The sequence below is a fragment of the Agelaius tricolor genome, unplaced genomic scaffold, assembly GCF_023055355.1.
Source record: "Agelaius tricolor isolate 1412-34295 unplaced genomic scaffold, bAgeTri1.0.p SCAF_18, whole genome shotgun sequence".
Classification (NCBI taxonomy): Eukaryota; Metazoa; Chordata; class Aves; order Passeriformes; family Icteridae; genus Agelaius; species Agelaius tricolor.
Genome location: NW_027269278.1, coordinates 4196544 through 4211899, shown reverse-complemented (window position 1 = coordinate 4211899; position 15356 = coordinate 4196544). Strand labels below are relative to the sequence as shown.

Below are 15356 nucleotides of genomic sequence, written 5' to 3'. Positions count from 1 at the left end.
GTTGCTGAAATTGTGGGGAATTCTGCAAGGACAGTGGGATATGTGGAGTTTCTGCAGCTGGCCTGTGTAGCTGAAGTTATACAGGTACAAGTGACATTTCAAATGGGGACAAATCTATCACTTCCAGGAGGACAGGAGGTGATTCTTTAGGTTTTAAATCTGTTACTGTGTTTGTGAACATTGCAAGTGTTTTTATTAACTTCTGCAGTGTCATTTACTATAACTTGAAAATGCTGTGTAAAGTAATGCAAACACTGATAAGAACAATGGTTACAATTACAAGACCTGCAATTCCTTACAAGCTTAAATGCCTTGCACCTGACAGATAACTGGATTTGGTTTACCTGAAGGGCTTTTTTGCTTTCTGACAGGGATAAGCAGGTTAATTTTCATATTCAGGTGTTCTTTTCACAATCTTCTAGCTTGTTGGCAGAGATGTGGGTTTACAGTTGCCTGGATCTTTTTGTGCTGTGATGCCAGTTAAAGGGAAAGGGAGGTTCTGCCTTGGGCTTAGCTGGTAAGTGCCTGCTGGGAGCTGTGTTAGTGTAATTACTGAGAAGAGTCAGGCTCAGAAAGAAATAATCTCCCCAGGAGAAGGAGGTGATGGTGGAAAGGTAATTTGGCTCTCTGCAGCTACTGCAGGGAAGACTTAGTTAAATGCCATTCTTGCCTTCACTGGGGTGTTTTAGCAGCTGAAGGCTTTAACAGCTGCTTGGTTGTTTTCACTCTTAAAACCCCACAAAACCTTGACTGTTTGTAGTTGTAGAAGTGCTTCTACACTTCCATGGAGAGGGACAAGTTTATTGTCTGAAACCGGCTATTCAAGCTTTACCTTGAATAATATTTCATGAGACTTAGACTTGTAGATAAAGGTCATTGTCATGCAGTGAAGCCCTCCTACAGGAATTATAGAAGTCTGATTCATAAACCATGTAGAATACAGAAATACTTGTTTTCAGTCTTGGCCTGGTTAGGTAAATAGAAATATCATAAATCCACCATATGCACCTGAAAGGTTTCCTTTGTACTTCCAAACTTGATTTTGCTCACCATATCAGTTTAACATGATGAAGTCGGTGTAGCTATGCTACACAGTGATGTTTTTAGACAGAATTTATACATAATATTGTACAAATAAAACTTTACCCAGAAGGAATCCGTGAACTCTGTTAAACAGAGCTACTCTAGAGAAGATGATCACAGAAATTATTTGCAGAGCTGCCATGGTTGGAGAATTTGACCAAATATACTCATGGTCTAGCTAAAAGCTACAGCTTTTTTGTTTGGTATTCAAATTGACATCCTTGCTCTACCTGGAAATGCTGCACAATGATTCCATGACATCCCTGTTAGTTTTCCATTCCTTTTTCTTTTCTGAAAGAACAATTGTTCTCTTCCTTTGTAATCTAAATGTTGTTTATTAATTGACTCCTGAAACCTAATAAAAATATCTCATTTTATTGCAAAAGATAACATCACATTTAAAGGGCCTAGAAATATACAAAACATACATCAGAGATCACGTGCCATTAGGAAGATGTTGTGTGTCTATGCAGGCAGGATTATTTTAGTGCACAGAACCATCAGAAGCCCTACATGAACTGCTGTTACAGGAGACAAATCAGTCTTTTATTCATACATTTTTAATTTTTAAAGAAGGTTAGTTTAACTGCCTAAAACAACAATTTCAAATACAATAATTTTGGAATATACTGCATTCTGTGCAATGTTTTATATATATGTTATATATATATATATGTTTTATATATATATATATGTTTTATATATAGTATATATAATTTAAATATATATTTCTCAGAAACTCACAATACTTTTGTAATCAAGTGCTATCAAGTACCTGTGGTTTGGGTTTTTTGGTGGGATTTTTTGACAACTTATGGGGGGCTTGTGTATTTTTTTTCTAATTTTATTTAGGAATGTGTTTGTATTTCTAACATTTCTTTCCTGCTCTGGGAGCTGTTTTTAGGGATTATGCTCTAATTTTGTAAACCAGACAATTTTTTTGTAGCTAGTACTTTTATCTTCCAACAGTCTACCAATTTCTACTGCTCTTCCAATCCTCACACTATAAATTGTGTAGTGTGTGTCTGGTACTTTTTTATTTCCTATAGGAATGAATAATTAGTTAATAAAATATTTTTAAATATTTTTAAACAATTATTTTTTTAAAAATATTTTAAATACTTTGAAACAATTAATTTTTTAAATATTTTAAATAATAAAAACCCCAATGCTTTCCTATCATATTTTCATACAGCCAAGATTCTCCTGTTATGCATTACAAAGCTTTAAATCTTAATTATTTTATGTTGCTAAGATATGCACATTTGAAAATCTAAACAAAACAGCATCAAAGCAGCATTACCCTGTTCCTGCATCCACCACTGACACCTCCTTTTAGTGGGACAAAAAAACCTTTTGTTCCAATGTTCTCTCTCATGCTTGATGTAGAAAACCTTTTGAGTTCCAGCCACTGTGGGGATGGCTGGGGGTAAAAACTCCTTGCAGCCTTCTTGAAGGAAAGCACTGAAATTCCATATTTCTGTCCAGAAAACAGATGCCTTGGGGGGGTGAGTTGGAAAACTCTGGGAAGGCTGAGAGAGAAGTGGATTTTCCTGCAGGGCTGAGGTTGGGCTGGCCTGGAAACCCCCCGAGCTTCCCTGCTGGCCTGGAGGCCCAGGTCACAAACAGAATTTCACATCCACACCTGCATGGTCCAGACTTTACTGACCGAGAGAGAAATCAAAACCCACCAACTCGGGAATCTGGAAAACAAAAGCTAATTGTGACTGGGAGGTTAAGGGTTAAAGATTGGTTATGGTTCTGAATCTCACCAAGCTCAGACGTTAAAATATGAAACCTGTAAGCACTTAAATCAGAGTATTTCAGATTCAGCACTTAAATCAGAGCATTTCAGATTCAGCACTTATGTCAGAGTATTTCAGATTTACCACTTAAATCAGAGCATTTCAGATTCAGCACTTAGATCAGAGTATTTCAGATTCAGCACTTAGATCAGTGTATTTCAGATTTACCACTTAAATCAGAGCATTTCAGATTCAGCACTTAGATCAGTGTATTTCAGATTCAGCACTTAGATGAGTGTATTTCAGATTTAGCACTTAAATCAGAGTATTCCATATTTACCACTTAGATCAGAGTATTTCGGATTCAGCACTTATATCATTGCATTTCAGATTTAGCACTTAGATCAGTGTATTTCAGATTTTTATGAGTATTGATGTTTCTTCAGGTCATAAGAAAGACTTAGAGCCTTACTTGTAACTTCCTTTGGTTGGACTTTGTTAAACTAAAAAGAATGTTTCTGTTTTGCAAAGTTCTCCTGACCTCAGGAATTGATTGGTGCTATGTGGTGAACCAAAGGGGTGTGGTTTGTTTAAATTAAATGATCTGGATCCTTTGAAACTAAATTGAAAGCATCATATGCATTATGTGGGCAAACCCAAAGTCAGATAGCTTTAAATGAGCACTTTTTGGGCTTGTCAACAAAAAGAAAGGCAAAAGGATGGCTTTTGTATCATAAATTAGTAAAAATGGCTTCAATACAGAAAAAAAAACTTGCTGGTTTTATTTGTGTTAGAGCTCTTGGTGTTGTTTATTATTATACTTTACCACAGGGGGTATTGGTCTTAAAGTATTATTTTAATGCACAAAAATAATTTATACACTAATAAATCCTTCACTGCATCAATTATAAAGACTAAAGCAGCAAAGGAATGCTGTTGGCACAGCAGCACAAGCAGAGCTTGAGTGTAACACAGTGATGTGTTCTGATGGAGTCATTTAATTCTTACCTTTTTTATAGCCACAACCTATTATTGAAGAGCTTTTCTGTCTCACTAAAGGCATCTAAAGACATTAGTAAAAAATAATTTCCTTCTGAAAAGCCTCTAAAACAACAATAGTTTTGTTCCTGTCATTCTGTACCTACTGAAATTAACATGGAAATGGTTTTTAAGTGTCAGTCCTTTAGAATTTTGATAAAATAAGCCATGGCATAGTGCAAATTTTCTTCTTAAAGATTCATTTTATAAAGAAATTACCTCCTCCAGACAAAGTTTTTCTGTGCAAAATTCTTTTTAATGTATTTTCAAATGTGTAATTAACCCTAGGAATTCAAGGAACACAGAAGTGTACAAAAAGTGTACAGACATTTAAAACTAACATTGCACAATTAATACAGGATTACTTAGAAAAATAAGATGCAGGGATTAATCTATGAATACCCTGAACCAGGGCCACTTCTAAGAAAAGGTCTGCAGTACATTCCACTCAACTTGCTTTGGAAAACCTTTTCCCCCTGCCCCCATATGAAAGGTGACCATGTTTTCATGAGTAAAATAATGGGATCACCAATCATAGATTGGGTTCCATTGGCACACCCTGTGCTAATGGTACCTTGAGTAGTTTTGGAGGAAAGAAGTAGCTGCATTGACATTTGATAAAATCATTTCAGCATATATCTATATATATATATTTTTTTGTGCAATACAGATCAGTTCACTAAATATTATTTTCATGTCCCATTTTTTTATCATATATTAATTTACATCTTAAGGCAAAAAAAATCTTGGGATATTTTGGTACAGCAATACAGGTCTTAAATGGATAGATCGGGCAAATGATTCAGTAAAACAGTAGCCAAAATAGTAATTCCTCTTTTTCCACCAATTGGGTGATGACATCTGAGGGGTCCTGTCCAGTTTTAGGCTTCCAGGTGTATGAAAGACATCAACTCACACCACAGGATGGCTGTGGCTGCAGCACGGGAGAGAGGCAATGAAAATTGGGGTTGTTCAGTCTTTTAGAAGTGAAGATGTAGGAGAGAGGTCTCATTTTCCATGTAGCTCTTCTTGCAGGTGTGCTTGGACAAAACAAGATGTGATGGACACAACCAGAATGGAGGAAATTCAGATTAGGTGTTAGGAAAACCTGGAACAGCCTTCCCCAAGGAGCTGAGGATTCTTGTCCTTGGAGATACACACAGCTCCAATTCACTGAACTGGACCTTGCTCGAGCAGGGGTGTAAGACAAGAGTTACTGGGATATTCTCTGGTTTTACAACTCCCTGGTTCTTTCCAGAGAAGGCCATTAAATGACTTCTAAATGGTGGCTTTTTATAACAAACAAAGAAAAGGACCGAGTTAAAACTTAACCTGAAATTCTCTTGTTTGTTGTTTAATATTAGATGGCAGCAACAAAAATATTTCATTGGGGATGTGAAATAATTATAATTATCTCCTCTGAGGAGAGATTTGTTTGAACAATTTAGGTTTCCCTGAATTTGTTCTTGATAATGTTGTTTGTTCAAAGCTTGATGAAGATTTTTCCTTTTAGTCAATGTTACTTATAAATGGGAAATAAAGGCTGGGTGACATGCTTAGCTTTGTCTACCATTGCTTTTTAAAGTAGAGATTTGAACCTTGTTTGAACTTTATTTTTGGAAAGTTGAAAAAAAGGTCTTTACAAAGCATATGAAAGTGTCCTTGGAAAAAAAAGAGAACTTCCTTTTCAAAGAATCCATTTCTTTTCTTGAAAATAGTGTCTTCATGCACCTTTGTTCAGTGAGCTAATTTAATTAAATTCAATTATTTGGATTTTTCAGGTACTCTAATTAACCATTCTTAACCTTTGTGATTTCATAATAGCACATTTTCAGGTGTGTGCTCTCAAGCTCTCTCTGCTTTAGTATCTTTTGAAATGTAAAAGGATGCATGAGGAAGTCAAATCCACCAGAAGCATTTTCTTTTCACCTTTTTTGTCTTTCTCCTTAACTCCTTTTTCTCGGGAGCTGGAGGATCAGGTGCTGGCTTCTGAGGTGAAGCTGAAGCTGCATTTTGCTCTACATTGTCCAGTGTTTTCAAAATCTGATGAAATCTTCCTTCTTGTTGTCTGAAGTCATATTCTACACTATGGAAAAAAATTAGAGACCTATGCTAGTAAGTGAGAAATTCCCCCTTTAAAGAACATGTCAAAGGCTGCTTCCCTCATCAGAATAATTGGTGTTATTCAGTGGTACAGCCTGGGGTGAACACAAGGGGTTAAGGGGTTGCTCCTTTGAAAATAAGTTCACCTCTTTTTTTTTTTCTTTGAGTGAAAAATGTTACTTTAAGTGAGTTAAGAATTCCAACATTGTGCCCAAAGCAACGGGACAAAAATGAAAATGTAGCAGGATAACCTTTCAATACATTTCATTCAAAGGTCAGATTTTGATCCCATAATCTAAGTCATGTGCTTGTAATTAAAAACTCTCACATGCTTAACTTTGTTAAATGTGAATGTCTCCCACTAGGACACAGGCTAGGAACAAAAATATATGAAATTAAACAGTATGTAAGTCTTTGAGATAAGTGGTGTTACTTAAGAGGAAAGTAGAACTCATTTCCTCAATTGAAAGCCCTAATTATTATTGATGTCAAACAAGAGCCAAGATGTTAATTAGATAAGAGCAGATGAGTGCATTGAAATAAATGCAAGGTTCAAAAGTGTCAGTGTGGACAGGGTTTAAGCAGTATTGTGTGCATTTTCCTTATTTCAATCATCTCTTCTGGGCAGGAGAGTGAGTTGTATCAGCTGTATCTGCTGTGAAGGCTTTAGGGGAGAGTGCAAAGGTTGTATTTGCCATGATGAGAAGAAAAGAGCATTATTTAAGGGAGTTGGGATGTCACTTCAAGGCCCTGAAGCTGATTTTGACACAGATCAGAAGACATTAGTAAATGTGCGAGTTTTTAAAAACTTTTAATTGTCTTTTTATATAAAATCCATAAACATCATTAAATAGTATGTTGAAATTAAGTAGAAGATTGTTTCCCTTAATTCATGTGCCTTGGGGTTTTTCATGAAATAATATCACTCAACGGGTAAAAAGAAAGCTGGAGGAAAATTTTCATTTAGAAAAGAGTAGAAGGATCTCTTGAACAAGAAGCAATGCATAATAAGTATAAAAAAGGCAGAAAGAAGTGATATTAAATCAGTGCCTCTTGCATTTTATCAGCTTATTATGAAAACTGTAAATTAATACCTTTCAATATTCACAGATCAGGGGTGCTGAAGAATGAAATGTTGGTTTTATAGAACATGTAAGGATAGCATCTGCTCATGTGCCTTTTCTCCACCCTTCTTCAGAGTTTTTAATTTAATCTTGGAGATATCATCTCCAGAGGCAAGAGGTCAATTCGGTCTTCATTTAATACTGCCCATGATAACTGGTTTGGGTTGCTACTTACATTTGCTTATTACAATACAAACATTTCTATTACACAACCTGGATGGAAAATCCCAAGCCTGGAATCCCTGCTGGGTAGTTAATAAAGGCAAATTTACAGTCACTGTTAGGCTGAAAAGCTCTTTATGACTTCAGTGATCAGTGTAATCCACAGGGGAATTTCTGTGAGATTCATGCATTGTTTGACTGAGGGATTGTGTGATAAAGATGGTTCAGTGACAGCAACCCAGCACTCTGCATGTGCAGGGCTTGCAGCAGTGAGGAGTGAGGCTCTTTAGGAGCAGCAAAACTGGGGGCAAGTTAAAATTTGATTTTAATCACACTGTGATGCTGTCTTAGGGGGAAATACTTGCATGGACATTTCAGGCCACGTAAAACACAGGAACTGCACGTGTTTGTCTGGAGCAAACACTGGTAACAATTGCTTCTATCAGAATATTGTCTAATGAACTTCAAATATTAGTCACAAAGAATGTTTTTTCATAACCACATCCTGTGGAACACCTCTGTAAATCAAAAACTATTGTTTCTTTACTATTTCCTCTTTGTCTCTTAAAAGTAGGAACTTTGGATCACCTGTGTTCTGCACATGTTCTATTAATCATTGCAGTGTGAGCCTCCAGGCACCATTACTGCTGCAAACTACCTGGTAAATCAAAAAGGGCCCTGAGTTGTTTTTTTCTTACTTCCTCTGTTCTTTCCTTTGAATGATGGTGCTTGTTGTTCAAGATCTATCCTGGACTGAAACCATGTAAACTTAAAGACACAGGGTGTTTTTGCAAAGAGAGAAGGCGTCCTGTGGTCAAGGGAGGTCTGTATATAAATTCTGGGGAGTGACCTGTTCATGTCTAGCCCATAAAATGCACAGAGATTGTTCAGAGACCATGATCAAGTAAAGGAAATATCTTTTTTCTTTTTTTGATGGATACAGTCTGTGCTCTTGGATAATCATGTAACTTCCCAGGGTATCCAGGGGGCTGTGAAGAAGACCTCCAGCTTTGTCTCAGAGGAGTTGTGGTGTTTAATTAGTGACATGTTAATTACTTGGAAATGTCATTACCAGAGGTTTAGGACATCAGTATGGGATTGAGCTGCATATTGAACAATAGGTTCCAGTGCTGTGTCTAGTTCATTAAGCTCTTTACTAAATTCGCTTCCTGCAGTACATGAAGTGAGAAAAATAATTCCATGTGAGCATTTTCTATTAATTATTTCCATTAAAAAATTAATGTTATAGTGATTACACACTGTTGAAGATAATGATCTGCTATGTTCTTTGAAATGAAGGAAAACCTTTCAGCCTCAAAGAGAAATTCTCTTACTCTTTATTTTTGTAAATGTAATCAAGTAACCCAAGGTGTGGGGTTTCTGCCTTGTGCAGAGCTTGCAGAGGTTGGATAATGTCTTTATAAATTCCCTTGCTGAGTGGACAAGGTACATGTGCAGCACAAGCAAGACTTTGCACCTGCTGGCTTTGGGGTTGATATCTGGACAGCTGAAGGCTCTTAGAGTGTGTTTGTACAGACACAGCACTTGAAACATGTGCAGCTCCCAGAACACGGCCCTGAAAAGCTTTCTGGCCATAAGAGTTTAGCATAAACTGCACTTTAAATCTGAAGTAGCCTACACTCACATTGTGCTTTCTGATATTGATAACTACTGAGGTGAAAATGTGGGAATGTTGGCTCTGTTTTGCAGGTTAGCATGAACTGTAGCTGTAGCCCACTGGCATTCAGAGAACTGAGAGTTTATCTTTTCCAAGATCTAAAATTATTACAGAAACCCTAGCTTTAAAAATGTACCACATAAAGGAATTCCATCATCAAAAAGGGCATCACAGGTCTTCAAAGCATGCCAGTAATAACACTGTGAAACTTTAGAGGGAAGTTTCTGTTTGAATTCTCCCAAGTCCAGTCCCCCTTTCCTTTCAGCCACCACCACTGTGATTTGTCTTCAACTTAAAAGCAAGCACCTCATACAAACCACTTGGTCTTTTCTTAAAAACTGGGTTAGTCACAGTGAGACATGTGACAGGTGTGAGCAAAGCAGTGTTTTGTGCAGCTGGGGGTGTGCAGGCAGGACAGGACTGGGGAGCAGGGTACCTGTAGATGATGCACGCCGTGTTCTGGCAGGTGCTGCAGTTGTTGAGGTCCTGCCCAGTGTGGTAGAAGTTCCTCCTGGAACAGACAGCAGTTCATGAGATGTGGACTTACAGACACAATAGCAGAGCTCTGAGTCCTTTATGAACAAAAGCCATTCTGCTCACCATTTCTGTTAGCTCTACTAAAAATTCTAGTACCAAATTCTAAGCCAGAAGGTTTCTTTAAAAACACACAAACCCTGTGAGCCTTGTCCTGACCTCTCCCACCTCATGCTGTTAAGAGTTCTGGTTGTTGGTTCTGCTATGAATACTTGTTATGAAAACACTTAGACATGAGACTGCTTCTAACACACTTTCAAGTATTTGAGAATCCATGCAATTTGCTGAATCAGCCTGATCTCTCTCCTTATGCTTTCCAGTCTTCCCTTTTCATGTTTCTTTATTTGACTATAACAAAGTCAGATTTTTACTGCTGATAAGTTACAAATTTGTAGTGTTGAGAAAAAAAGAAAAGTGAGTTTTCATGCTTAACACCAACTAGAGCTGAAATACTTTCGTAATGGAGATACCTGTGTTAGAAACAGGTTGAGATTGGTGGCTCATTACATCTGAAGAAATTGTAACACTTATATTTAACAAGTTTTATTTGAACTGGGGGAGATCAGTTGGTACCAAAATAATTTTCTGATATTTTTGGGAGAAATGGTGGTTCTTCATGAGTGTTGTTGTGCTATCAATGAAATTGCTTGGAATATTCAGTGTTACTGTGAGGTGAATCTGGCAAGGTGGATTGAAGCTTCTCATTGAATCTCAAAGAGGCATTTCAAAATATTTGACAATTTTTTTTCTTTTCAACCACTTTTTTTCTTTTCTGTTTCAGTGGTAACTGAACAGAAATGGATTATAAATATTGCTGGATAATCTGATCCTGCTGCACTGCAAATTAGTCTTTGCTATGGGCTCATTCACAAACATAATTGAAATGTAGGTTCTCCCCTAGAGAGCTGCATGCAGGGGAGAAGGAGTGGCTGTTCCTTTCTGTCCCTTCCTGTGGAACCACAGTCAGGTGGTGTCTGGATGAAGACCACAAGAGAGAAATGACTGCTGAGCCTTGAGATACACTTGGATCTCTTGCCTCTTACCTGAATTTTCAGTTTGGAGTGTTGTAAACATTTTTTGCATTTTTGCTCTTAGTCTGTCTACATGGATTTTGTCTCTTGTGTTTAGGTTGCTACAAATTTGGTGCTAGAAAATCATATGGAACAAGCCTCTGAGAGAGGGTAGCTGGAGCTGAATTTTATGGGGAAAATGTTAGATAGAACAAGAATTTATGTGGGCACAGTGGAAGCTAAGGAAAGTATTTTCATGCTAACAGCCAGATGGACATTACCAGTTGCTGTTTCCAGATTAAAAAAATAATATGTATGGAGTAAAATCACATCTAACCTGATTTATATTGTTTGATTTTTTTTTTTTTAATGAGTGTAAATTCTTATTTGAATTTTGAGTTGGAATGTTATTCAACAGAAATACAAGTTAACTTCAATTCCAAGCTAAAATATTTGGGAAAAGAAAGAATTCTTCAAAATAGATTATTTTGTTCTCTTTTTTTCCTTCAGAAGTTGTAAGAAAATTGGAGTTTATAAAGCTGTGGCCTCTGTTAGTTCTCTCCTGAGAGCTCTGCCCACATGGGACCAAGGGCAGACCCTGATGCTGGTGGTGTGAGCACAGCAGGGTTGTGCTCTGGGCTCTTTCTGCAGCTGCACCTGCACAAAACCCTCAGGGCAGCCTCCTTGTCATGGTGTCTGCACAGTTTGTGAAAATGTGGAATATTACCTGATGTGGTCATTATTGTGACCAGTAATACAGCTGATACACAGGATCTAATTATAGAATTAAGAGGGCAGTTTTGCATGCATAAGTGATTTATCTACATGCATATGCCTGCGCTAAAGACTAAATTTATGGTAGCATAATCTCTTCATGTTCTTTTTTCTTTAAAAAGTGAAATGGAACCTTTATTCCCTTGATTTGTTTCTGAGTTTTTCAAAGATAAGTTGTTTAAAGGATATACTATTTTACAACAAAACAGAACTCTAAAGTGTGTCCTAGATGCAATTACTAAAAGAGATGCTTTTGATAGTTTGGAAAGCTCTATTAGGATATTCTGAAACCTGTTTCAAGCATAAATATATTTAAAATTCTATTTTAACTTTGTCCTGTCTTTAGATGTTAGTTGCATTTATGGTATTATTATTATTTATAATGCATAATAATGCATGAAGACTGCTTGTAGCCTTGGCACAGTCTGTGTCACCATAGTGACAATAAATACAGGGTTTTTACATTGTATGGGGGTGAGAAGGGAGCCACTCTGAAACCTGAGAGTCTGAAGTGAGTTCTTGCTGACAGCCTTCACATGCTCTGTCCTTAGCTCTCAGTCTGGCACTCCTTGTGGGTCTGACCTTGCCATGCTTTGAACACCCTAAATCTAAATAAAAAAGAGAATTGTTAAGCTGGGTCTTGCACTGGATTTTGTAAAGGCAGTGTCAGCTAAAGCCAAGCTATAAAGGGACTTTCTTCTCTGCTAGGCCCAAACATCACAAAAAGGATGTAAGATACATTTTTGCAAACTCATCTTTAAATATCAGAAGAGCTGTGTTTTTCAGTAGCAAAGGTTAAAAGAATGCTAACATCTATCTTTACACTTCTGATGAATTACTAATATTAAAAATGAACCATACCCTTCGCTGAGGGCTCTGGATTTTTCCAGGTCTTGGATTACATTCAAAAGGACTTTAATCTTCTCCTGGTTGGACTGCAAGGATTCCTCTACAGACTGCAGCCTGCCTTGTAGGGCACAGAGTTCTCCATGTGCCAAGTGAATTTGATTGATTTCATTAATCTCTTTGCTGCTTTGTGGGTTTATTTCATTCCTTGGCGGATAAGACTTTGTGTGCAATCCTTCTGCACAGCTGTTACACTGGGAAACATCTGCCTGGGTGGAATTGTTCTGGATTTCAGTGTTACATGGATTTGATGCATTGCTGCTGGGCACTGACACTGGTGGCTGATCATCACTGGGGAGTGTCACACAGCTGGAACCTGGCTTGTGCTCTCCTGCCTGGTGACAGTCTCTGAGGAAACAAGGAGATGAGCTGTGCTTGGATGGGGGTGACAGTGGAGTAGCTTCCTTGCTGCTGGCATCTCTGCTGGCTGCAGGCAGCTCAGAATTGCTTTTCTGCTCTTCAGGAGCAGCAGAGTGGGGGTTACATTCACTGCAGTTCCCAGAGTTGCTCAGGCAAGGCTCTGCTCTGTCAGAATCAGATGACAGTGTGCTGTTTTCATGACTTTCGTGGCTGTTGATGACAGTAGAAGAATGCAGTGAATTACTTGAAGCTGTGGTTGTGTCTGGTGCATCCAGGGGAACGTTTCTGTCCTGTGGGAAACTCACATGAATGTATTCAGGCACCTGTGTGGACGCAGTTGTCTTGTCTGGCTCTGAGAAATCCCCCGAGTACCTCGGTCCATTGCTTTGTGCTTTTGATGATCTCTGACCCGAGCCCACCTCACGATTCCTGCATCCATCCTCCAAGTGATGACTTATCCTCAAGTAGCAGAGCTCTGAGGACAGAATGTCTGGTTCACAAAGGTTGCCATTTACCTGGATAGAGTTGGCAGGCTCTGCTGGCATTTCTGTCAGTGATTTGCTTACTGTCAGCTTTTTCCTTTTAAAAACAGGGAAGTGTTTCCTGAGGCTGGGAGAAGTTTGTATGGCAATATTCCGAAGCCCCTTGTGAGCCCTTGGAAAAGTTGGAGACTGAGTTAGCAAAAAATTGTGATCCCTACATATTTCTGTTTTGCCAGTAGTGAGTGCTGTGTGTGGGGCAGGATCCAGCTCTGCCTTGCTGCTGTCACCATCGTCCTTGAAGCGCACCTGCTGGGATTTGCTCCTGCGGTGCTGGGGGTGCCTCAGAAAATCTGCTGAGTCCAGGCTGTTCCTTTTCAGGAGCACTGGTCTCATCTTCATGTTTTGCTGGGCCATTGAATCACAATTTAAAGTCTGTAAGTAACGTGTTTCTTTACGACCCATTTCATTTGACATTTGACCTGTATGTTAATATTGTTCCTAAGATACAAATTAACACCTTACTCCTGGAGCTTAGCATCCTTCTCCTTGTTATTATGTATATTTTCAACTGGCATGTTCTCTTTAGAGATCCTCTTTCAAATTTAATTGCTGATTAGACCAAAACTAAGATAAATTAAATATAAAATTTAAGGAAATATTTCTTGTAGCTTGGGAATGCAGAAATCCTTTTACCTGCAGCTAACATGGTCTTTGTATTACAAAATTGCAACAGGCTGTTTCAGTGAGCTAATTTAAAGGTAAGGTTGAGTCTATGGCTTTCCTGGAGGCTCTCATTTGACAGCAGCTCTCCATTAGGGATCCAGCTCTTTTTTTTCTGATGAACCAGTCACATGTGTTTTATTTGCATGTTGTCTAAACAAGCATAATAACTTCTGGGGGCATTTTCATTTCTGATGCATAGTTGTACTGATGGAATATATCCATTAATACCAAACTGAATTGCTTTCTTTAGGGATAGTTTTTCTTCCTCAGCCATCTTTTTAATGTCCTGTTGAAACTAATCTTCCCAAAGAGGTAAGGAAAATGTCACCACTTATGACCAGGGCAAAATACAGCATCCAGAGGGATTCAGTGAGAAAAGTTACTGATGTGTAGTTGTTAGTGCCATTCTTGCAAACACAAGGCAGATCATGTCCAAGGGGTTGCCTCAGCTCTGTAAACAGGACAGAGGTCCAGGCTGAATAACCAGAAAGGGCAGAAGAGCAGAAAATGTTTCCTGAAAATAAAAAGACAAGAGTTGTAGCTAAGCACAGAGGCAAATGGTGATTTCCTGCTGCTGTCTCCTAGGCACTTTGCATCATCTCTGCTTCTGAAACTTTGGCAATGAGATACAGAAACTGAAAAATGGTTTACAATTTGCAAGTGGCTTAAGTTTTTTTCATATTAAATACAATGCTCAAAAAAAAAAATATATATATATGTGTGTATATATATGTGTATATATATGTGTGTATATATATATATATATATATATATATAGAACAGATACAAAATATCAGAAGCCTGAATCTTGTCCAAAATGCAGATCTTAAAACTTAAGAAGTTAGATTTGAAAATGGCCGTTAACTCCTGTTATGGATGAAATATCCAAAACTGAACAATATAAATGTGAGTTCTAAATTTGGAGGAAAGTTGAGGTTTAAACAAAAGTCAATTTTTTTTGGTTTTGAAGTTATTATTTTCAAGTGTTCAGATTTGAGTACAAGATTGCAGCAAAATTGCAGTACAGTGGTAGTTTACTATTAATCCTCTTCCCTGATAATTCACTGGTCATTTCATTAGCCTTACTACTTCCATTAGCTCAGAATCTTTTATTTAAGCATTGCACAGATTTTACCATATTTAATTTACAAGAATTGAGGAGATGGGTGCAGTGGGAAAGATCTTGTTACAGAATATAGCAAACTGTTATGCAGCATCATGTAAAATTTAGGCTCTGTAATATAATTTAAGCAAAGTAATAATATGATATTACTCTATTACAAAGTTTTAGAAGAAAATGAGTGTTGGATTATTTCACTGCAGAGAGAAATGTCACATAAAACATTGAGAAAATAAATATGTGCATTAATACCAAATTTTACTTTTGTGATATTCACGAAGTCATGGGAATCTCTGTGCTGACTGTGCACTGGAAACAGGAATCACAGTAAACAAGTCCAACAGTTTCTGCAAACACCATTCCAGTGCCAAGCTCTGAGTTCTCATTTCACCCACTAATTACCAGAGACTTTTAACGGTTCTGTTTGAGAATTTATCCAAATATTGCAGCAGCATTCTCCCCATCACAGCTGCTGTGCTCCAGGCAGATGGACTACTTTAAAAGTTATACTTGC

General features: G+C 37.7%; 2 protein-coding genes across 3 annotated transcripts in view; one reads left to right on the top strand and one right to left on the bottom strand.

Moving 5' to 3' along the window:
- Window positions 1-15356, top strand: part of DOCK2 (dedicator of cytokinesis 2) — a 162915-nt gene that overhangs the window by 64491 nt on the left and 83068 nt on the right. The gene's annotated exons all lie outside the window — the stretch shown is intronic.
- Window positions 1443-15356, bottom strand: part of INSYN2B (inhibitory synaptic factor family member 2B) — a 33216-nt gene continuing 19302 nt past the window's right edge. Inside the window, exons 2-4 of one of the 2 annotated variants that reach the window (XM_071443089.1) lie at window positions 12113-14236; window positions 9370-9444; window positions 1443-5952 (exon numbers count right to left, since the gene is read on the bottom strand). In XM_071443089.1, coding sequence (XP_071299190.1) covers window positions 5766-5952; window positions 9370-9444; window positions 12113-13473 — 1623 coding nt within the window. In that variant the 5' untranslated portion in view covers window positions 13474-14236 and the 3' untranslated portion in view covers window positions 1443-5765. The remainder of the gene's footprint in view (window positions 5953-9369; window positions 9445-12112; window positions 14237-15356) is intronic. The other variant, XM_071443090.1, reaches the window with a different exon arrangement.